Below are 23,586 nucleotides of genomic sequence, written 5' to 3' on the forward strand. Positions count from 1 at the left end.
AAGGCTGGGGTGAGCCCTGGGGGGAGCCTTCTACTCCAGCCACGACTGTGGATAATGGAACTTCAGCCTGGGGTAAGCCCATAGACAGTGGTCCCAGCTGGGGAGAACCCATTACTGCGGCATCCAGCACATCCACGTGGGGCTCCACCTCTGTTGGTCCGCAATCATTAAGCAAATCTGGTAAGTTATCTTTGATCTTTAGTAGCCTTTTTGTAGTGGTACTGATGAACTCATTAACTATATTTAAATAATAGGCTAGTGCTCCTAAACTGTCACTGATGTAGCTTTATGATATGGTGTATTCTATATGATGTTCAATGCATTTTTTTCAAAACTGTAACTACTAATGACTTATATATCCTCCACCAAATCCAATTTCTTATCTCATTTGATTATTTAAAACTGACTTAGCTTTCATGCCATTCAACCTGAAAGACTATATATATAAAATACATAGTTATTTATAAATTATAAAATATATTTTATAGTTTGTATAAATATTGATAATTTATATAGTATAATAGTATTTATATAGTAATTATATCATATTATATATTTATATATTATATTTATATAGTATTTATATATTATATAGTTTTATATAGTATTTATATAGTATAATAGTATATAGTATAATGTCCAAGCCATTAAATCTTAAGTGGGAAGGACCCTGAGATACAGATGAGTGAATGTTGTTTTTTACCATGTTAGGGTTAGGATACCTTGTAGGAACCTCAAGGGCTGTGTCAGTACACTTTGACCAGTCTTGTAGAAACATACAAAACTAATTCTTTTGAGCCTCATCAATCCTCTGTCCTTTGTGTCATTTTAAAGATCAAGAAGCTGTCATTGCCTGTGTCTAGTTACTCTCTGATTTGCCAGGTGGTGATGGCACACACCTTTAGGCCTAGCACTCAGGAGTCAGAGGCAGGCGGATATCTGTGAGTTTGAGGCCAGCCTGGTCTACAGAGCAAGTTCCAGGGCAGGTTCCAAAGCTACACAGAGAAACCCTGTCTCAAAAACCGAAAAGGGGGGAAAAAAGAAAGAAAGAAACCCTCTGATTTATGAAAACATGGGAAATTTCATTTGATGATTTTTTTCTAGTGAACTTTCAATGCAAAATAAACATACGTTTTCTATTGCATGTATTTGAGAAGGTGTGTTGTGTTTAGCTCCAATGTCTCTGCACTGTGATATATGTTTGCCCTCTTGGAAGAATTGTTTCATTAAAGTCTGTCTTTGTATCACAAATCTACAAATCAGGGCCCAAATCTATGCAAGATGGCTGGTGTGGTGATGATATGCCATTACCTGGAAATCGCCCCACTGGCTGGGAAGAGGAGGAAGATGTAGAGATTGGGATGTGGAACAGTAACTCATCTCAAGAGCTTAACTCATCTTTAAATTGGCCACCATATACCAAGAAAATGTCATCAAAGGTAAACATTTCAAGACCCTTGCTCTTGAAACTTTAAATCTCAAAGGTAGTTTACTCACAGAAAATTAATCTATTCTGCCCATTTATGGCAGTCAGTACAGTCCAGGCAACCCCCAACTTAGGTATAGCCTCTTGAATGGGCAGCTACCTAGAAAAACATAAGACCACAGGAACTTCCTTTCTCCCCACTGCTACAGCTTGGGATTTCTCTCCTCCTCAACTCCACCAGTACTGCCTGGGGCAGCCCCAGCCCCAGCCCCAGCCCCAGGTGGTCCAGCAGTGGTGAGGATGAAGAGAAGGGCAAATCTCCGTGTTGACTTCCATCTCACTGCCGGTTCCTCTCCATCTTCATTTTACCCCTCACTCAGAGTCCCAATTTTCCCCTTACCCAAAGTCACCGTTCTCTTTATTCACTGATCATCATTGTCCCTTCCTCATCCCTAAGGTCCTGTGATGAAAATCCCTAGGAAGGGCCCCCGGTTCCAGATTGTGTTTCCATACCTGGCTTTACATGAGAAATGGATTGTATTTGTTCAACACATAGTCTTCTATATTCCAAGGTCTTCTGAAGTTTTGGAAATTGCACCAGTTTGCCAAATATGTCTAATGTAGAACCAGGTTTAGGAACTATTGAGTCCTGGGGAGTAGTATTGGGGGTTGGGGGTTGGGGACTGGAGGCAGAGTCTCCTGGGACATCTTTCAAAATAGGTACCCAGTCTCACAAGTGACGCTGAAATGTCCTCGTCATCCTTTTTGAGAATGATTGTCTTTGAGGACCTTGATAAGTCATATATTTAGTGTATACCTGGCCTAGCTCAAGGCCAAGGTTATTCCCTTTTAATCCTGGGATTCAAAGTCTAGGACCTGCCATTTTCATTTTATAATTTTTTTCATTTGGCTGGATTTGCCTATTGATGCCTGGCCATGTAGCTTATGATGTGCTTTTACATGTTTTACATAAATCATTTGATTCTCATAACCTTCTGAGATAGGATACTGAGGAGGAAGTTGAGACTGGGAAAGGTAGTGATTGCCCAAAGTTGCATAACTAGTAAGTGACAAAGCAAGGACTTAAGTTTAGGTCTTGAGATTCAAAACCTTGTTCTTCCCACTGGACCGTGCTGTTTTGTGACTTTGTCTTTCCTTACAGGGTCTGAGTGGCAAAAAAAGGAGAAGGGAAAGGGTGTGTAGCCTTTTTACTCTTTCTCCTTTGTCTCTACTAGTAAAGTCTTTAGACAGCACTGCAAACTCTCATTTAGCTTCTGCTGTGTGCCAGGTACTGTGCTTGGTGCTGGGGTTCCAATACACTGAAGAGCGGCCCCTTCAGGGGATCCTAGTCTCTGCTGGGGCATCAGGCGAGTTTCATGGGCTCTCGAGCTCCACACAAGTGTGTGTTGGGATGTGAAAGGTGCCTGGGGTGGCCTGATAGAACTGAAAAGTAAATGTCTAAAAAGAAGTGACAAAGAAATCTGGCTCTATAGTTAGAGGAAGGAAAGATAAAGCGTTATCATTCCAAATACTTGAGCTTCATTATTTACTAAGTATGGAGCCAGTGAAATTTAATAGAAAGCAACTTCTGTGGCTTTTTAAAAACTTAAAGAGAGCTGTCTAACATTAGTGTGTAAGACCAGCTGGAGTAGAGGAAGGACCATAGGTATGGATCTCAGGAGGCTACTACAGCATCCCAGGTGGCAAGGAGAAACATTTAGAAATGCATTTAATAATGGAAGGGGCAGAGATTGACAATTGTTCAGACCATGGGAGGCAGTGGAAGGGGGAACAGGAACCAGAGATGCCTTCAGAATCTTTCGAGAGGGTTAGGTGCTTGCTTTAGAGCTCTGCCTTTGTGGGGAGTTAAGAAGCTGTGCTCTGTTTCACAGTCAGAAGGAACAGGTAGTAGCATTGGGAAAGGGACATTCATACCCAGAAGGCCCTTTGGTCATCACATCAATGTGAGGCCTGGGTCTCTGGCTTCCAGCTTCCCTCTGTGACTGCTGCCAGTTACGGCCCTTTGGTTCTCTATGTAATTATCTGTGCTGCGTAGCCCACCAAAGCAGCTCAGATGCTGCTCAGGATATTGTGTTCTTAGCAACACAAATTGAAAATTTTAAAGACATTATGATATATAAATACTTAGCAGGTACTTGGCGGGGGTCTTTGGTTTTTCAGCAGAGTGCTCATATTATGATTAAGTTGTGGATTAAATTGTTAGGACTAATTTGAGAACCTATTTATTATTTTTTACTTTGGTATGAGAATTCCAAAAGTCCAAATAATGATAGATGTCAGTCACGGTCCATTTTAAAGTCTCCGTTACACAGAGGCCCGTGTTTCTCTATGGGTCAGTAAGGCCCTTTGCTTTGTCTTTTCCTTCTGACTGCCTGCCTCTAGAGATTTCTCTATACATTACAGCTATACCAGAGGACTGGAGCAAAGGAAGTTGAAAATCAAATGAGTTTATTTATTTAATTGCTAACAACTCTGGTAAGAGTTGATTGAAGGAGAAAATATTGGCTAAAAATGAGAGTTGGGAATTGTCTTGAAGTTTGATTAGCTAGCCATCAGTATGTCCAGATAATTAGAGATGGCCATGGCATCTTCTCTGCTCTTTTGTTTTACAAAGGGAATGATGAAAGGTGGAAACAAGCAAGAAGACGCGTGGATAAATCCATTTGTTAAACAGTTTTCAAATATCAGTTTCTCGGTAAGTATGTTTTCTTAGCGGCCTCAACGTCTTTGGTGGTGTTCATAATTTATTCCAGTTTTATTTTATTTTCTTCACAATTATTCCTTATTGTTAACTCTTTAAAATATGAGCAGAGTTAAGAGTAAAATTAGCCACTCCTTAATTCTTAAATTTTATAATTTTCTGCACATTAAAAATACACTAAAACATAATAAATAAATAAATAAATAAATAAATAAATAAATAAATAAATAAATAAATAAAAAATAGGACTGGAGAGGCAGTTCCACGTTGAAGAGCACTTGCTGCTCTCCAGAGTTCTATTCCCACCTTCTACTTGGGGGCGGTTCACAGCTACTTCCTTTCTAGCTCCAGGGCATGTGAAACTATTCTGGCTTCTGCGGGCGATTCCAGACGTGTGCCAAGCATACATAAATGCAGACATATTTAAAAAAGAAAAAAAAAAAGTACGATCTGCTTGCAGTTCAGATGATGAAACACAGGGAAGTTCTTCACTCCTTGTTTTCTTTGGTAAAGTCTGCTAACACATTGCTTTTTCCTACTTCAGAGAGACTCACCAGAAGAAAATGGACAGAGCAATAAGATGGATCTTTCTGGAGGTGAGAGAAGACTAAATCATTCGAGTTGTTTATCCCTGACAAGCTTAGCTGAGTTATGATCTTGCAGAAAGTACCCTCACCCAGTGCAGGAGAGCAGCCCTGGCTGCTCACCAGACTTCTTGTTGCTGCACTGTGTGAGTGCACATGAGTAAAGTGGGTTTTGGTGTTCCTTTAAGGCACACATCACTGCGCATCTTAGGTAGTGCTAGTGTCTGTCAGGCTATGCTGTCCCAAAGTCCCATCAAGAAAGAGTAGGGTTATTCAGGTGGAAGATTTAGTTATCTGGATCAGAGGACGGTACATAAGAAGACTTAGATAAATGACAGATACATCCCAAACCATAGTCAGAAATGCCAGCCAGGCCATGACTGAGACAATCAATCTAAACGTGGTAGTTTTAGGAAGGGAGGGCTGGGTAGTTGGTGCAGCCTGACTGGGGGAAGGTGCTGCATAACTAGATCGGGCTAATCAAGAGTTTGGGTGTTTTTACTTCATTCTGAAAATAGGGGGTTAAAAAGGTTTGTTGTTGTTGTTTTTTTTTTTTTTTGAAAATGTGTATTATTATAGTATTTTCATAAATATCTATGATTTCCTGTTGCTTCTGCTCTTCCCCCCACTGGTCCTTTCCCCAAATAGTCCCCCTCTACTCCCCCCACACACTCACACTGAGAAAGACAATGGAATGCCTAGATTAATTCAGTGGAGACTAGGATTAGGCTTAAGAGAAGTTGATAGTTATTATAAACGGTTGGCTCTGGGAGGCATAGGAGATTTTGTGATTTCCACTCTGCCCTGACAGCTTACTAAATGGTAGTATAATCAGAGTGGAAGAAAGACAGGGGCATGGAGGGGGGCAATAAATGGAGAAGGAAAGATGAGTGTAAATTACAAATTATCAACTGACAAGGAGTTAGAGTAGCAATGGATTTGCCTGTAAAAGGCAGAGACTGAGACGGTGCCCAGAAGAGCACCCATACCTTGTATAGAGCTCTTGGCTTTGTGCCAGCCAGTTGTGTTGTTGTGGTACCACCCCAGTGTGATTGCATGATCCTCCCTCAGAGGAAGGGAAGGACCGCTCTCAGGAAAATGTTATGCTAGAAGCACTGCACTGCTGTGCAGAGCCAGGTGGCAGCTGCCAGCTTCTGCTGAGGTGAGCCCTGGGGGCCTGGGCTGCAGAAAATGAAAGCATACTAGAATTGGGGGCCAGCCCTTTCTTTTAGGGTTTTTCCTGCACTCTTCACTTGCTTTGCTGCCAGCCAGCAAAGAGAACAATCATATAAAGGGCAATAGTGCATTTTCCCCTTATAGAGAGAACCAACCCAAAATACTGATTATAGGAGGTGGGGACTGAGAGGCAGTCACCCCAACCCTTTGACACCTCACCTTCCATAGGCGTTCTGCTGTGTGCGCTTGAACTTGAGCATAGTGTTGAAATGACTCCATTGGCATCCCATACTCATCGTCCAACAGCTTGCTTTCTTGTGTGAAAGACAGGGTGTGCAGTCCCCAAGAGCCATTGTGCCACTGAGGATATGACCGTCAAGCCAGTTTCTTGCCTAAATACTACATTAGAGTTAACTTTCAGTAACTTTTGAATAAAGCATAATGGGAAAGAGAAAGGAAATGATTAGCCCATACAAATGTTCACACATTTCACAACTAATTGAAACATGAGACATACTGCAGGTGGTTTCAAGTGGGACGAGAAGCATTTCAAGTGTTGAAATTTTGGACTTGAGAATATTTGTACAGACCACCAGCTGAACATCTGTAACCCAAAACCTATACTTTGAGCAACATACACATGGAAAGTTTCTGATTTTCAAGGTAGGGCTGCTAAGCCTGTTCCTCATTTTTATGTAGTTGCACATAGCTCATCCTTTACATTGGTGGTTCCTTACATTTCTTACCCCTTCCTTACCCATTGTTAACTGGGTTAACTAGTGGGCTCATTCAAACCTATATCCCAGTGATTTCCATCCTCAAAAGTACTGCCTGTTTTTACTGTTGTAAGTTTTCATGCTCCTTTAGTAAGCAGAGAAGTACTAAGAAGCAATTCATAGACTCCCTTGGTACCAGAATATCTCGAGTGCCGTCATCAGTGTCAGAACACTATTGTCCACTCCATATTCAAAGCTGTTGGCTCCAGCCCATAGACTGTTCCTGGACCTGCCTGCTTGCTTTCATCATTTGGGGTACAGACTCTCCAGGTGCATGGCTTTCTTGTACATTTCATTGGAACCAGATTTGTCTTTTTGGAAGCTTTTCCAGGACCAAGATCTAAAGAGCAGAAGCAGGAGTTCTGGAAGTGGTGTGGGTATCACTGAAAGACCCACTACCTCAGACCTGTGGTTTCTGGCGTATTGAGCCCCACAGACCATGTCCTGGAGAACAGAATTTATACTCGGAGGATGTTGCCTCCCAACTGGCATTATCACTGAAATCTTCAATAAGCTTTTCTACCCAGTTGGCTAACAACTTTCAGGTGATGCCCTGTGTGGTAATAACAGGTAATTCCACATCCTGAGCCTGCACCACACTTATTTTGCTGTGAAGGAACTGATTGCCTGACACAGTACTGTGAGGTCCCAAGACAGTGAAGAAGGCATTCTCTGAGACTGGATAGCAGAAGCTTTGAAGACAAGAACAGCTCATATGCAGAAGCTGTGTCTATCCCCATGAAGGCAAATCTGCCACCACCATGGCTTGTTGAAAGGCAGAAAAATTATGATGTAGTTGTGGAACTTGCTGGTTAATACTACAGATAACATAAATACTGTTTCAGTGCTGTTTAGAGGTATGTGAGGAGTTGACCACAGAGTTTGCCAACCAATGAGGCATGAAGAAGCTAGCAGTGCTCTGGACTGGTCATGCTTTTCACTCCTCACTGACCTAGAAGCATCGTCTGGCAAAGCCCCAGTGCTGACTGGCAAAAGAAAAGGGCTAAATAGATCTAGATGTGTTTTTATAGAGCAGTCAAACAAAGTGAATTTGGAATGAAAGGACATAGCAGCAGCTGGCCATTACTAACAGTTCCGTAACGGGTTTTATGGGTGTCTGCCTTGAGTGAGAGTGGGTACTGGTGTCTCTCATTTGTGGGGGAGAATTGAAGAGGGGGTATTACTTGGGATTATTGATGATCGGGATGGTTTTTCAGGTACCAAAAGGTAGACTATTAAGATACTTAGTGTATCTTAAGAAATTAATGGCATTTTAAAAGGTGTTCTGTTTAAAGAAATTATTCCTTTTAAAAACTTTTTTACTTGCTTGGAATAAGGGTGTTTTGATGCTGATAGACATCTCAACATTTGCAGAGAATCACTGGGTGAGATTCTAGGATTGAGGAACCTGTGTAGAACTAAGACAAAATCTTTGTGAAGAGATAGAGGTAGATCTGCTAAGTTAGCATTGAGAATACAGGATTTTATTTTATTTTATTTTATTTTATTTTATTTGGAGGGTCACTTGAATGGGGACAGTGACATTGAAACCCCAGTAGTGAGTGAATGTTAGAGACACGTTCAAGTGCTCTCCACAGTGAGTACTGAGTAAACCCATGTGTATATCCAAGGTAAAAGAGGTGATGGGCGTACTTGTGGAGAGGAAAAGAAATGCCAGCCTTGTCAGTGGAATGATTAGGATAAACCACTGTTGCGTTCTCCGGGGTTTGCTGACTTAGGTAGGTAAATTAGAGGTTGGCAGTGTCCAGCAAAGGTAAGGTTAGTCGGTCTTAGGGCAGAGCAATCAGAACGAGAAGGGTAATAGGCAGAGAATATCGTTTGTTTTTTGTTTTGAGAGAGTCTCACTACTACAGCTCTGGCTGTACTGAAATTCACTCTGTAGATCAGACTGGCCTTGAACTCAGAGATCTGTCCACCTGTTTCTGTCTCTAGAATGCTGGAATTAAAGGTGTGCACCACCATGCCTAATCAAACAATATCTGATATCTTATAGAAGTGAAGACATTGCCCTTTCTGGTCTCTGGCTTCCCCAGCTGCTTACTAGGGACAATATATCAAGTTACAAACATTTAATTAGTGAGACTGAAACATTTAAGTCCCATTTGACACATAGTAAGCATTTACTAGATGGTGGTTTATCAAAGTGGGAGGGGTTTTGTTCTTAACTTGTTACTTGCTAATGGAAATTATTATTTTTTTTTTTTTATAAAAGCAAGCAGATTCAGGGTGGGAAAATGCTCATTTGGTAGTTTTTGCTTCACAAACATGAGGACTTGGTGTTCATTCCTCAGAACCCACAAAAGATACCAGGCATACTGGCATGCACCTGTATTCCCACAACGGGAGAGGTAGGCACAGGAGGATTCCTGGAGCTGCCTAGCTAGCCAGTTTATCCTAACTGGTGAGGCCAAAGAAAGACCACACACATATACATAAAATACTAAGTGGATAAGAGATGATGTAAGATTTCTTAGGTTGCTTAAGAAGTCTGTAAAATGAGATTGTTAACTGCTTTCTGCTTACCAGTCCCTTTTCAGGTTAATTGGTTCATAAGATAGTACTCTGTGTTTGAAATATGTTATGTGTAACATACAGAATTTATGCAATAGAAATGTAGTTTGGGTTTTTTTGTTTTGTTTTGTTTTGTTTTTTTGAGACAGGGTTTTGCTGTAGTTTTAGAGCCAGTCCTGGAACTAGCTCTTGTAGACCAGACTGGCCTCGAACTCACAGAGATCCGCCTGCCTCTGCCTCCCGAGTGCTGGGATTAAAGGCGTTTGCCACCACCGCCTGGATTAGAAATGTAGTTTTAACAAGTGTTCATTGAAGCAGAAATTGTTTCATTTTGGAAATTGAGCGTTTTGCTTTCTACGTAAATTTTTCTAAATGAAACAAATTGATTCTCTTCCTGCTGATAATAGTTTATTGCATTTATTAGGACTGTTACAAGACAAGCGAATGGAGCTAGATAAACATAGCCTAAATATTGGTGATTACAATCGAACGGTCGGGAAAGGTCCTGGCTCTCGGCCTCAGATTTCCAAAGAGTCTTCCATGGAGCGCAATCCTTATTTTGATAAGGTACAAATTTTCCTTCCTTCCTTCCTTCCTTCCTTCCTTCCTTCCTTCCTTCCTTCCTTCTTTATTTCTTTCCTTTTTTCCCTCTTTCCTTCTTTCTTTTTTAAAATTTCTGAGACTAATCAGCCATACCTTTAATAGCATAATATTTTAGGAAAAAAATATGTGTAATATAAAATAAATATAATCAAATGCCTTTCCTATTAATGGGTTTTTGGTTTATTGTTTCATATATATATCAGTTTAGCATAGAGGTTATATGTATATTTTCTTCTTAATCCCATGAAATATGTGTTTGGCTCTTTTTATGTGCTCTAGAATTAACACTAATTTGATCTCTTCTGTTTTCTGCCTGTTTCCTGTTGGTGCTGGAATGTCATGTGACTTCTCCTCTGTTCCTGCAATGATTTCTCCCTTCTACTTGTTTGCTTGGCTGGTGTTACACATCTTTCTGTCTGTCCAATCAGGATGGCATTGTAGCAGATGAATCCCAAAACATGCAGTTTATGTCCAGTCAAAGCATGAAGCTTCCCCCTTCAAATAGTGCACTACCTAACCAGGCCCTTGGCTCCATAGCAGGGCTGGGTACGCAAAACTTGAATTCTGTTAGACAGGTAAGTCCAGATGTGCATTGTAGGCTTTCTCTTGAATGATCTGTCTTAGTAGTAATGTCTCTCTTGTATATGTAGTTGCTGTGTTGAAACTGTAGTATCATATAGTAGTGAGTGTCTTTCCCTAAAGAATCACTTTGTTTTTCTGTTGGTTGTTTTCTAGAATGGCAATCCCAGTATGTTTGGTGTTGGAAACACAGCAGCACAACCCCGGGGCATGCAGCAGCCTCCAGCACAACCTCTCAGTTCATCTCAGCCTAATCTCCGTGCTCAAGTGCCTCCTCCATTACTCTCCCCTCAGGTAAACAATCTCCTATTCCTCTTCTCCTCTTTCCTGGGGAAGAACCTTGAATAAGTTTGTGTTTGGAGGCTGAAGTGATGGCTGCTCTTCTAGAGGACCCAGTTTGATTCCTACCCACATGGCAGCTCCCAGCTGTCTGTAACACTATTCCTGGGGAATCTGATGTCGACTTCTGGCCTCTTTGGGCATCAGGCATGCATATGATTCACTGAATACATGTACACAAAACATTTATACAAATGAATTAAAATTTATGTTTGAGATGACCAGTGGACATCAAAATAATTACTGACTTGGGTACTGCAAATACCATTTGGCGGCTGTTGCAAAAGTGTGAGAGAAGGATTAAAGAATGGTTATTTAAATCTAAAATGGACCCTATTTTCTTTTTTTCTTTTTCTTTTTTTTCCTGTAAAACCTCTTCAGGAGGGCAACAGCAAAGTCAAATAGGATGGTTAGGATTTATATTCGTCATTTTGACCTACTCTAAAGAGTGTATAGGAAATTGTTTCTTAGTTAAGAAAAGTACACTTTGAGTGACTGTCACATCTCATAAAGCAGCTCACTACTTTTAACTGCCTAATTGATAATTAAATTACACAGTATGCTTAGCTAGTCTGAGATATTGCAGCAACATTACTAACTTAACCATTGTGGTCTCAAGGTTCCAGTTTCATTGCTGAAGTATGCACCAAACAACGGTGGCCTGAACCCGCTATTTGGCCCTCAACAGGTAGCCATGCTGAACCAGCTATCCCAACTAAACCAGCTTTCTCAGATCTCCCAGTTACAGGTAAGTATTTATTATCTGCTTGGTATGCAGTGGGAGTTCTACAGCAGGCACTGCAGTAAACAGAGGCATTGCGTTCATAGCCTGCATAGAGCTGACAGCCTGTCAGAAAAGACGAAGAGTGAGCCTGCGTGGAAGTTCAAGATATTATTCAAGGGAGATCCTGCAAAGCCCTTGGTTCTATCCATAGCGCTGCAAAAGATAGATTGAACTAAAGACAGGGTTTTTGCAGAATTTCTGGAAACTAGATTAATATTCCAAAGAAGAGGTTTTGACTACACAAGGCAGGATGTGGGTGTGTAGTATCGTCCTGTAGGTTCACTGACTGTAGTCATCCTTAAGCATTCTATCTGTAACAGCAAAACAGTGAGAACCCTTTCCATCTTCTTTCAGCGATTGTTAGCGCAGCAGCAGAGGGTGCAGAATCAGAGAAGCGTGCCTTCTGCTAACCGACAGCAGCAAGACCAGCAGGTAGAAAAGCCCTCTCCACTGGTTAATGAAAGAATTTTATTAAAATTTAATGACGTGTGCATTTTTAGTCTGCTGTTTGTCCAGAAGTTATGGTAACTATAGAACTTTGATTGGTGTCTGTAGTGATGAGCAGCGGGCTGCATTCCCGCCTGGCTTCCGCACGGCTAGCTTTACACCCGAAATAACAACACACAAATTGTATTCTTTTAAACACTGCCTGGTCCATTAGTTCTAGCCTCTTATTGGCTACCTCTCACATCTTGATTAACCCATTTCTATTAATGTGTGTAGCACCACGAGGTGGTGGCTTTCCGGGAAAGATTCTAGCCTACATCCGTCTCGGGTCGAAGAATCATGGCGACTGCCTCACTGCCTTCTTCCCAGCATTCTGTTCTGTCTACTCCATCCACCTATGTTCTGACCTATCAGGCCAAGCAGTTTCTTTATTAATTAACTAATGAAATCAACAGATAGATAGAAGACCCTCCTCCATCAGGTGTCCTTCCTCCTAGAAGGAGGTGAGTTCAGAAATAAAGTGTGTACCTGTGAAGATTCGCGCTCACAATTTTCCTGCCTATTTTGCTGTTTGAAGGGTCGACCTCTTAGTGTACAGCAGCAGATGATGCAACAGTCTCGTCAACTTGATCCAAGCCTGCTGGTGAAGCAGCAGACTCCGCCTTCTCAGCAGCCGCTCCATCAGCCAGCCATGAAGTCCTTCCTTGACAATGTCATGCCCCACACTACACCTGAGCTGCAGAAAGGGCCATCGCCAGTAAATGCTTTCAGCAACTTTCCTATAGGTGAGTTCCTTTTTGGCCACTACCCAGGTTACCTCCACTGCCTTTGCAGCGCTATTCTTCAGCACAGCGCTGGCCTTAGAGATGCTACTTATTGGGGAGTAACTTGTATGTTCTCCTAGATTAAGCTCATCTTCATGTTTCGGGGATGGAGTCTATGTGTTCACAAAAACCACAGTATTTCAGAAAGTTGTTCTCCTAATGAGAAAAGGATAGACTAGAGGACACACTTGTTTTCAGATTCAGACTGGGATATGCAGGGACAGAAAGTCTGACGACAGTGTTACTAGGAAGAGAAATGATAAGCAGGTGCTGCTTATGGAAGATACTGGGAATAAGCCCATTAGGTTTGTATTGCATTAAGAAAATAGGTATGAGGAAGACTTGGCTCTTGTTTTCTCCTAGATCACCAGTCTTTTATTCACTGAGGAAATTCAAGGCTTGCATGTTTTCTCTTCCCCGGGTTCCTATGTTTGAATTCTTGGTTAAGCATAGCTCATTAATTTTTTTTCTAATCCCTCTCCTGCCTAAACAATAGTTTCATGTAAGTGAGCCATGTTGTTGTTACCCCAGCTCTTTTGAAGACCTTAATTCTCATTACATATTCTGGGCTGTACACAGCAGCTGGAGTCTATGTTGTTCCTGCTGGTATTTCTCTCTGACTGGGAGGTTTCTAATTTGGGTCTTCTGATGTTATGTAACAGACTCTGTGCTAGGGCAAGAGTCCTTGGGATTGTTAACAGAAACAGTCCCTATGTCAGTTACCACTGTGCTAAATACTTTAGAAGGTGCTAAAGATGAAGGGAAGTGGTTCTACTTGACAAATACGAAACTGTGGAGAGCAAGTTGCAATGTTTCGTCTCCAGGTGGCTTTTCCCTTCTGCTTCACCTACATAGATACTACACTATAGCCTGTGAACAAAATTTGGCTCACTGTCCAGTTTCACAAAGTTTTACTGGAGCAGAACTATGTTATTTCTTTAACATAATGTCTGTGGCTGCTTTTGCATAGTAACATAGGGAAGGCTATGTAGCCTATATATTCTCCAAACTTTTGAAACTTTATGCAGAGTATTTGCAAACTCTTGGTCTAATTAACAGGTCTAAGAGCAAAAGTTTGTTTTCCACAAAAAAAAATGGAACTGGGAATGATTTAAAAGAATTTATACTACAGACCTAATACTGTATTACTGAATTTCAAACTTGAAAATAAGAACTACTTGGGACAGTGTTTAGACTTTGTTTCGTGACAAACATTTGAAGTGATTCTAGTGTTCGTAGTCCTAGATCACACTTTCAAAAACGCTGGCTTTCTATCAGTTTTCTGACTATAGTTTATAAAGCAGAATTATCTGTCCTTAGACCAAGAGCTTATCTGAGGAGATCATGCTCTATCAGCAAAGACTCAAATAAAGTGTGCCTACAGATATGGGAGTCTTTCTCTCAGGTGCCATTGGAGTTAGGATAAATAGCGTCTTTTGGCTAGTCAGCCATCTGTAAAGTAATGAACTTGAAATCAAGAACTGACAATTGAGAGTGATCATACATTATACATGACAGTCTGGGAAAATAGTTAAACTTGGGGTACAATTACAAACTTTATATAGTCCCCTTAAAACTTTTTTCTCCTGTGAAGTTCTTAAATGATAAAGCTTGTATGGAAGAATAGTTTTACACATGTACAGCTCTTGTGATTTGAAAGCACAGTACTGTGGAGCTTTAGAGGACCTACTGAGCCTCACGCCTGTGATTTGACTCCATATGTGTTTGCTGAAAGACATTAGGCAGCATTGAAAACAGTTCCTGTATATAATTTTTAGAAAGTAGAAATTTGTGGAAGTAAAATGTCCTGTTTTATAATTTTTAAATTTTATTTTAAAGGCTTGAACTCAAACTTGAATGTAAATATGGATATGAACAGTATTAAAGAACCACAGTCAAGACTAAGGAAGTGGACTACAGTGGACAGCATTTCTGTGAACACATCTTTGGATCAAAACTCCAGCAAACATGGTATCAATTATAGTCTTCGACTTCTTGGGGAAAAAATGTGGGGTGGGTATGGAAGTAAGATTGCTTAGTAGGTGAGTGTGTTTGCCAGGTTGTACAACCCGAGTTCAGATCTAGAACCACATGATAGGAAGAGAGCCAACTCCACCCACTTGTCCACTGAACTTCACATACACGCTACACACAGAGTAACAGATACATATAAAATAAACTAAATAAATAATAAACCCAGGTAACACGAAATTTTGGCCTTCATCTCTTTTGTGTTTATATATTCCAGCACAAAGTTAGTAGAGATAGAGACCTAGCACTTGGGAGAAGGATTTTGTCTTCATCAGAATGAAGTCTAAGCAGAGGGGCACAGAGAGAGGAAAGAACAGGAAATATCCTGGAGCCACTATGGTTTTCCATGCACTCTTCATGTGGTGTGGTGTGCTGTCTGTCACAGAACACTGAGTGCTTTTTTTTTCTTGCATCTTTACATAATAAACTGGGCAGTTTGGCGCTTACATCCCTAATGAGAAGCTTTACTCCATTTGCAAAACTAAGAAGTGACTATGCCGGTGTATCTTGCTTACATTTCGTCGTCATGGTTTTCTTTGTAGGTGCTATTTCAAGTGGTTTTAGGCTGGAAGAATCTCCATTTGTTCCCTATGACTTTATGAATAGCAGTACTTCACCAGCCAGTCCTCCAGGTTCAATAGGAGATGGCTGGCCACGTGCCAAATCGCCTAACGGCTCTAGCAGTGTTAACTGGCCACCAGGTAAGATGCTCAAAGTGCCCCTGTGATGTCTGCTTTCACCAGTGGTTTAATCTGGTTTTATGATCAGAAGTGCAGCCCTGACGCAGTGAAAAGGCAAACATTGTCTGCATGCTTCGGTTCCTCTGCTCCAAGTAGTGATCATGGCATGGTTCACTTACCTGTGTGTAAGTCTCAGAAAATACCCTAGTCAGTGGTTGCTCTCTGGCTATGTCAGAGGATTCGCTTGACAGTGAGGCTCACTGGAAGTGCATCTCTGGCCTGCCTGAATTTCTGCAATGCTATAAAGATAGAAATTTAGAGAAATTATTTCATTTGTATAAATAAGCAAGTTTATAGAGGGGTATATATAATCCTGTTACCAGCCTAGCCTTTTACCTTTTAGAAGTCATTGTTACATGGGTCTTAGGAATGATTGGATATTTAGTTTGTATTTTAAAGCCATGCACTAAATTTGAATTTCCGTTTGCAGAATTTCGCCCTGGTGAACCATGGAAAGGTTATCCAAACATTGACCCTGAAACTGACCCTTACGTCACTCCTGGCAGTGTCATAAACAGTCTTTCGATTAATACTGTGCGGGAAGTTGATCACCTCAGGGACAGGAACAGTGGTACGTAGGGCCTGAGTTGTGCAACAGCATGGGATAAGAACGTCTCGAGGTGGCTGGTGGGAGCATATTCCCTCATTCCTCACATCCACGGGAACTGGGACATAGAAAAATAATTAACTGTGGCCACTTTTAAGATGCTGAGGATTTGTGGCTTGAGTAAGTGAACACCGAGGACGTGCAAACATTTACTTTCTGATAATGCTGTCAGCAACTGCCAGATGGACAGTTCGCTTATACTCAACAGTGTTGACATGCTTTCCTCGGGAGAAACAGCCTGGGTTCTCAAGGCTTCAAACAGTGAAACTCATGTATTTTCTAAAGGGCTGTCAGGTGAAATTACCCTGTAACTATCATGGGGCTGTTTTTCACCTTAAGCATATGTGAATATTTTGTCTGTTATTTTGCACTAGAAGAAAAATTAATGAAACGAGTTAGTGAAACACTAAAATAATTGAAAACTTGTAATATAATTTACAAAGGAAATTCAAAAGTGTCAGCTGTTTATACTAATATGTACTTATTAAGATAGCAAGTGTTTACCACATCATAGTGCTAATTGAAGAATCCTGTCATCCTGAAATGGCAGAATCTACCAAACAGCTGTGTTAGAGTTAGAGCTAATTCAGCAGAAGATAGTGAAGCACAAGGCCAGGCTAAAAGGAGTTAGAGAAGAATTGTTTGCTTATAGAAACTGCTTCTTTGAGAGTAGAATGTTCTGAAAGTTGAAAGGAAAGATGAAATTTGATATTAAAGGAAGAACCACCACTAAACATTTGGAGCTGAAGGGCCCATGTATGTAAAGATGTGTAGCATAGACTCTACAGTGGAGGCAGTGGGGACTGTCTTAGTGGCCAGGTGACAGTGGAGTCTAGAGCTCAACTAGAGGAAGGGCTGTGTCGAGCAGGGGAGACTACAGAGCCCAGATACGGAGAAGGCAGAAGCCCTGGCTCTTGGGTAGTGTGTGACAGGGTACTTTGGTGGCCTGACTTGTCAGTAGAAAGTTGTCATTCAGAGTCTCAGGCTAGGAGCAGCAAGAACAGCCTCTTCAGTGCCCAGTGCTTGAAGGAGAGCCTGGGTCTACTAGTCGTTGCTCTATTCTTGGGGAGCAAGAAGGAAATGCCTATTTTGAGCCAGGGCAGAAACAATCAGGAAGGAAGCTGCTGTCTTGGTTCCCATCTTTAATCTTTAGTCTTGTTGGCTTCTATCTTGAGGCATGCTGTGATCCTGCAACTTCTCAAACACTATGCCCTGCTCTGGGAGCTAATTGGACTCTCTTCTGCAGGGTCATCCTCATCCTTGAACACCACGCTGCCTTCAACTAGTGCCTGGTCATCCATTCGTGCCTCCAACTACAATGTTCCCCTCAGCAGTACAGCACAAAGCACTTCAGGTGGGCCCTCTCAGGAACAGCCTAATGGTTACTTTCCTCTTGTCTTCTTGGGTAGTTGGGGAATGTTTGTGATCCTAGGGAAGTGTGGCAAGCATCGCTTCTCCCCTTTTAAATTTGCAGTTCAGCGGTCGTGTAAAACAGTTCACCTCTACCACACAGCTCTGTCATCTAAGCCTCCTCAGCCCTGTGATAAAGTAGTTTAATCCAGAGCACACTGAACGCCATCTGCATTCATTTATTTAATTTTCAATCCTTCGCAGACTGATAGTTGTACAAAATGCAGGAAACAGGAATTTGTAGGCACTGCCAGAATGAGTGTGCCCTGGAGAACTAGGCCTCTGCAGGGAGCTAGGTGGCTGTGGTCCTGGGTTTTCACTATGGATCTGCTGTTGCTCTGGTAAACTGTGCTATGGCCAGACTTCCTTCAGTCACACTTGGAGGAGCCATGACCCAGTGGCCATGCATTTTGTAATAACTCAGGTCTGAATGCTCAACAGTTGTTGAAGGGTTTCCCCTCCCTCCTCTCCCCAGTCTTTCAGTGTTGTTTATGGCACCGTTATCTCTCAGCTCCATCACTGTGCACCCACTGCTTTCGCTCTGCTCTGGGCCAGCAAGAGTGGGGCAAGAATAGGTCGCATCCTGGTTGAAAGGGTCTACATTTGCATCCTAGCTGGACAGATCATTTGCTGTTCTGAGGACATTGAAAAGAGCCTTGCAGCCAGTGAGCATTTCCCACACCACTTTCCTGAATCGGGGAACTGCTGTAGCTCTTCTCCCATGAGTAGATGATGAGCTAAAAATGTATCTGCTGACCTTGCTTCTACCGAGTAGCCCGGTTGGCCTGGGAGGCCACAGATGTGAACTCTCAGTAGTCTCTTGTGATCTCAGAGAGCAGCTCTATGCTTGCATAGTCTTGAGACAGTAGCAGATAAAGGTCCTGAGGAAGGAGCTGTTTTGGAGCTGTTTTTCTCCTTTAGGCCTTTAGTTGTGTTTAGAGTTTTTTGATAGTTTCTGTTTGTTTGACACACTTTTCATGGGACAGTGGATATTATTGTATAAATTTTCTCTTTTCCTACCATTATCCCATCTTCAATTTTTTTAAATTTTTTTTCCTCCTTTCTCCTTTGAATAGCCAGAAATAGTGATTCCAAATTGACGTGGTCTCCTGGTTCAGTTACAAACACCTCTCTGGCTCATGAGCTGTGGAAAGTCCCTTTGCCACCTAAAAACATCACTGCTCCGTCCCGCCCACCTCCGGGGCTGACTGGTCAGAAGCCACCCTTGTCTACGTGGGATAATTCCCCCCTTCGTGTAGGTGGAGGATGGGGAAATTCTGATGCCAGATATACCCCAGGTAGGACACGGCTGCTATGGTGGTTGATGACAAGCTGTTTGCTGACTGATGGCAGTGCCAGCCCTGTCAGCTGGGAGGCCGCACCCTGGGAAGGTGGGATGAGCTTGAATGGGCTTCGTAGTTCATTGACAACTTTTGCAATTTTCTTGAGGAGTCTTGACTAGTTTCCTTCAGAATGTTTACCCAAACTTGTATGATGATACATGCCTGAAATCATAGCACAAGGGGAGTGAGGGCAGGAACATTAAGTACGAGGAAGTTGGTATCATTTGTTCATGAGACCCTGTCTAAATAAATAAGAACGCTTTCCCAATGTCAATGGTAATGTAATGGTCGATGGTAATGTGAGTGAGGAAGTAGCCTTTTTTCACAAGTTCTTTGGGAAGGCAACTTAAGCGTCTGTTGGTTTCCTACTCATGGCAGGCTTGCAGAACAAGGCTGCTATATAGAACATGAATTGCAGAGGCTGTATGGAGGACAGCCCAACTGAGCCTTGGAGAATGGGCTTGTTTGGGTAGTAGCTTGGCCTATCCCAAGAATAACCATGAAGTTTGCTGTTTAAGCAGACATTTTAGAGTGGAAGGGGGTGCTATTGATCTTTAAACTCAAGCACACATAGGTCATATCCCAGGAGAACTACAATGGCATGATTGTGTAATACCTGTAGGTAGTCATGGGTGGTTCTTGATTGTGTTGAAAAGTTCTTCTGCTAGAATGAAAGTGATTGCCATGGGGCCAGTAGGAAGGCTAGATGGGGTACCCACATGGTAACCCAGACAAAATCAAAGGAAGACTGAACAGTTCAGTCCCCCTAAAGCTTCCCATCTTAGGGTACATGCAGGGACACTTCCCTGAGGCCTGCCTCTAGAGCAACTTTTGGTAGAAACTATGTCAGAGAGGTAGAAAAGCATTGTGGCTTATCTGCCTCACAGAGGGAGCCACCTACAGTAGTGATCAGTGCCTGATCCAGACTAGAGTGCATCCCATGCCTGTTAGTTACACTAGGGGTAGGCAAATGAGATGGGAGCCCTGATGACTGGAACTAACTGTCATTTGCTTGGGCTGTGTCTGTCCTAAATAGTCACAGTGATAGAGTGCTGACTATCCTTTCTCTTTGTTAGGTTCCAGCTGGGGTGAGAGCAGCTCAGGGAGAATAACGAATTGGCTTGTTTTGAAAAACCTCACACCTCAGGTAAGGAGGTAGCCATCTGATATACACAGTGGGCGAGGGAGCATGGGAACACTCTGCTGTTCCAGGACAGGGCCTGTCGGTGGTCATCAGGCTGGGCCGAGCATGATACTCAGTTGCCTTGGGTCTTATCCACAGATTTTCATGCTATTATGCTTAGACGAGCCACAAAAATGCAGGTGCCTCTATCTCACCCAGTGCTGACTGAGTAGTGCTGGCCTGGTGGCCTGGGCTTTGCAGGCGTGTTTGTGGGATTGTGCTGCACCTCCAAAAACCTTGGCTTGCCCTTCTATATCTGAGCATATTTTTAGCCCCTGGGCTACCCGCCCACCCACTTCCCTATAGGGCCCTCAGGTCCTGTTCTGGAGCAGGAGCATGGTGGCTTGTCACATAGCTCTAGGCCCAGTGGACATAAGAAAGGGATGCTGAACCTGGCATTAGAAGGACTGGGGCACCTCCCGAAGGCTCTTTCAATGAAGCTCCTAACCTCAGCCTGCTCTGTCTAGATTGATGGCTCAACTCTGCGCACCCTGTGCATGCAGCATGGTCCACTGATTACATTCCATCTGAACCTCCAACATGGAAATGCTCTGGTCCGTTACAGTTCAAAAGAAGAGGTAGTGAAGGCACAAAAGTCTCTGCACATGTAAGTTGCCGAGTCTCCTATTAGGGAGGTCTGGGGGAACTGTGAGTAGAAACCCAGCCCAGGATCCCTGTACAGACCTGGTCAGCGTGGCCCTGGAGAGACTGAGGTGGAGGGATCACTTGAACCCAGGAGTTGGGGGCCAATGCAGGAAATACAACAAGACCCTAGATAAAAAAAAATGAAAATAAAATCTCAAGGAAGTGGAGAATTGTTTGTGTTGCCTGCAGGAGACAAATCATGGGATCTAGACACCCCATGATTCTTTGTGGGATACACACTGTGGGTGTGGGGCAGACCAGGCTCCTTCTGCTCCTTCTTGATTTTTTTCCCTCAGAGCAAGTCCCACTGCTAATTAAGCTTGTGAAGCCATGCAGTCAGAAGGTCTTCTCATCTTGTGCCCTCTCCTCTAGGTGTGTGCTGGGGAACACTACTATTCTCGCTGAGTTTGCCAGTGAAGAGGAGATCAGTCGCTTCTTTGCACAAAGTCAGTCTCTGACCCCTTCTCCTGGCTGGCAGTCTCTCGGGTCCAGCCAGAGCCGGCTGGGCTCCCTCGACTGTTCCCACTCATTCTCCAGCCGGACCGATCTCAATCACTGGAATGGTGCTGGGCTGTCGGGAACTAACTGTGGAGACCTTCACGGCACTTCCCTCTGGGGGACCCCACATTATTCCACAAGCCTGTGGGGTCCCCCAAGCAGCAGCGACCCCCGGGGAATTAGCAGCCCATCCCCCATTAATGCTTTTCTTTCTGTTGACCACCTGGGTGGGGGTGGAGAGTCCATGTAACCGCATAGGTGTAGACGCAAACTGTGACCTCAAGAAGAGAAGGAAAGGAGCACTAAGTTGGGCTTGCCGCCTGCAGCCAGGGCCACCTGTGGGAACAGCTATTTTCTGCACATTTTCCACTTTGTTTTCCCCAGAACATATCAGTTTGAATACTTGAATCATGCAGGCCAATATTATAATGTGAAAGGGTATCTATCTATTTACACTCCCAAATAGCGCCATACAGCTAACCGTGTGGAATTGAGCTCACTTGTGGATTCATCATGTTTAGCCTTCAGATTCCTTCTTTCCTTCATATCCACCCCCACCCCCACCTTTTATTTTTATTTGTTTTGTTTGGGTTTTTTTTTTTTTTTTTTTTTTGCAAGCATTTTTGGGCTGATGTATGAGCTTTTACCTTTGCACTGAGTGATGTTCTCTCCGTCTAATCGGCAATGTGTGGGGGGGGGCAGCTGTTCCAGTGTAAATGTTTACTCAAGGATGTTCTTAAAGGCGAGCGCTCTCTACTATGCCTCATGTTGCCTACCTTATTGTGGTATCGTGGAGTTTAGAAGATCAAGTTAAGATACTGACGTAGGACTCTTAAAGTGTTGCACCAGTTTTTTCATGTCGTAAAACTAAAGAATTTTCGCTCTACAGTTTGAGAAACTGTGGCCACCGCTGTGACCTGCAGCCCGCCTGCTGCCCAGGACGGGCCCTGCACTTTGAACAGGCTTTCCATGTTGTTTTGAAGGTTCCCACGGTGAACCTTCTTGTTTACAGATTTTTTGTTTGTTTTTTGAGAAAAAAAAATGTTTACTCTTCCATCATTTAAAAAAAATTTAAAAGACAAAAAAAAAAAAAGAGGAGGGTGATTTAAAAGACGCTTTCTATCTCTGGGAAAAAGAGCAGCATTTGGCCATGTTCTTCTGTTTTCTATCCCTATCCTAAATCAAAGAGCATGGTTCTCAGGAAACCAGTTCCCCGTCAAAAAATCTTGTAGTTTCTTATAGGAAAAAAGAAAACCCTGACTTTTAGCACTGATATTACGTATTGCTCTGTTCAAGAATTTTCTCTGCCAAAAAAAAAAAAAAGAAAAAAAGAAAAAAAAAGAAAAAGAAAAAAAACCGCTTCGAGCTGGAGTTGCCGTCTGCTTTCAGATGCTGTCCTTTATTAGTGAGTGATGATGGTTTGCTGATAATCGCTAGGTGACTTTTTGTAACCCCATCAGTGGCTCTCATGTCCCTGCTCTCTTGTGACCGTGTTCATGTTTAACTGTTGTACCTTAAAGCCGAGATCAGTAACTATGCATACTGTAACCAAGACATTGGGCTTACAGAGTTGTTTGTTGTACAAAAAAAATTTTAAATGTTGTTGCAAACTAACGAGTTACACACCATTTTAAAATTTCTTTCCTCCCCAGCTCCTGTTTTTTTGCCCACAAATGGTATTATAATGCTTGCTTAGTCAAAGAAGAGAGACTAAACAAGGGTAAACTTTTAACAGTACAGAATATGCCATCATTTCATTGCCTTGATTCTAACTGTTTGTGTCCTAAGATGCAAAAGAGGTCAGTGGCTTTTAACTGTTTACAAATAGGATGTGATTGTAAATGTACAGTTTGGTTGTGTTGAATTATGAAATCTTCAGATAATAAACCATGACTTTTTTGGCTGCTCAACATTAATTGTCTCTTTTTTGTGAATTTATTTGTAGGCTTTTTATAATGAAAGTTACAAAGTCGCTGCACATGAGGCTTCTTCTCATAGAGCAGCAGATTAAAAATCTAAGCAAATATTTGAACATTTTACCTGAACTTCTCCACAATCACCCTGAGATAATGTGAGAACAGTGGAAGCTGTAGCTTGCTCCCTCCTCCCCCGAGCATCTTTGGGATCTTGTTGCTCTTCTGTGGCTTCACCTTCCCCACCATCTGTGCCCATCTCAAGCCTCAGCGGGACCATTCGGAACATGAAGCTTAGTGACTTGACAGCATCCTAGTGTTAACCTCTCATACCTCTCACACAGTGGGGATGCCTCCGCCGTGCCCCTTGCTCCCGGCTGCAGGAGCCCAGGGCAGAACTGTGTCTGTATTCCAGTGTATGACT

At 42.5% G+C, this 23,586-nt stretch overlaps 1 protein-coding gene across 6 annotated transcripts in view; it reads left to right on the plus strand.

Annotated features, from left to right (window-relative positions):
• Positions 1 to 23,165, plus strand: part of Tnrc6a (trinucleotide repeat containing adaptor 6A) — an 83,098-nt gene extending 59,933 nt beyond the window's left edge. For 5 of the 6 annotated variants that reach the window (XM_038350091.1, XM_038350083.1, XM_038350108.1 and 2 more), the window contains 18 exons: positions 4 to 180; positions 1,264 to 1,439; positions 2,589 to 2,621; positions 4,062 to 4,142; positions 4,693 to 4,744; positions 9,641 to 9,783; positions 10,555 to 10,692; positions 11,357 to 11,485; positions 11,876 to 11,953; positions 12,546 to 12,753; positions 14,632 to 14,763; positions 15,366 to 15,524; positions 15,994 to 16,134; positions 17,417 to 17,524; positions 18,657 to 18,878; positions 20,000 to 20,070; positions 20,574 to 20,713; positions 21,124 to 23,165. In XM_038350091.1, the coding sequence (XP_038206019.1) occupies positions 4 to 180; positions 1,264 to 1,439; positions 2,589 to 2,621; positions 4,062 to 4,142; positions 4,693 to 4,744; positions 9,641 to 9,783; positions 10,555 to 10,692; positions 11,357 to 11,485; positions 11,876 to 11,953; positions 12,546 to 12,753; positions 14,632 to 14,763; positions 15,366 to 15,524; positions 15,994 to 16,134; positions 17,417 to 17,524; positions 18,657 to 18,878; positions 20,000 to 20,070; positions 20,574 to 20,713; positions 21,124 to 21,499 (2,564 nt within the window). In that variant the 3' untranslated portion in view covers positions 21,500 to 23,165. Of the gene's footprint in view, positions 1 to 3; positions 181 to 1,263; positions 1,440 to 2,588; positions 2,622 to 4,061; positions 4,143 to 4,692; positions 4,745 to 9,640; positions 9,784 to 10,247; positions 10,395 to 10,554; positions 10,693 to 11,356; positions 11,486 to 11,875; positions 11,954 to 12,545; positions 12,754 to 14,631; positions 14,764 to 15,365; positions 15,525 to 15,993; positions 16,135 to 17,416; positions 17,525 to 18,656; positions 18,879 to 19,999; positions 20,071 to 20,573; positions 20,714 to 21,123 lie in introns of all 6 variants that reach the window. The other variant, XM_038350125.1, reaches the window with a different exon arrangement.
• Positions 23,166 to 23,586: the final 421 nt, after the last annotated feature.

Source organism: Arvicola amphibius, chromosome 1 (assembly GCF_903992535.2).
Source record: "Arvicola amphibius chromosome 1, mArvAmp1.2, whole genome shotgun sequence".
In the NCBI taxonomy this organism is placed as follows: Eukaryota; Metazoa; Chordata; class Mammalia; order Rodentia; family Cricetidae; genus Arvicola; species Arvicola amphibius.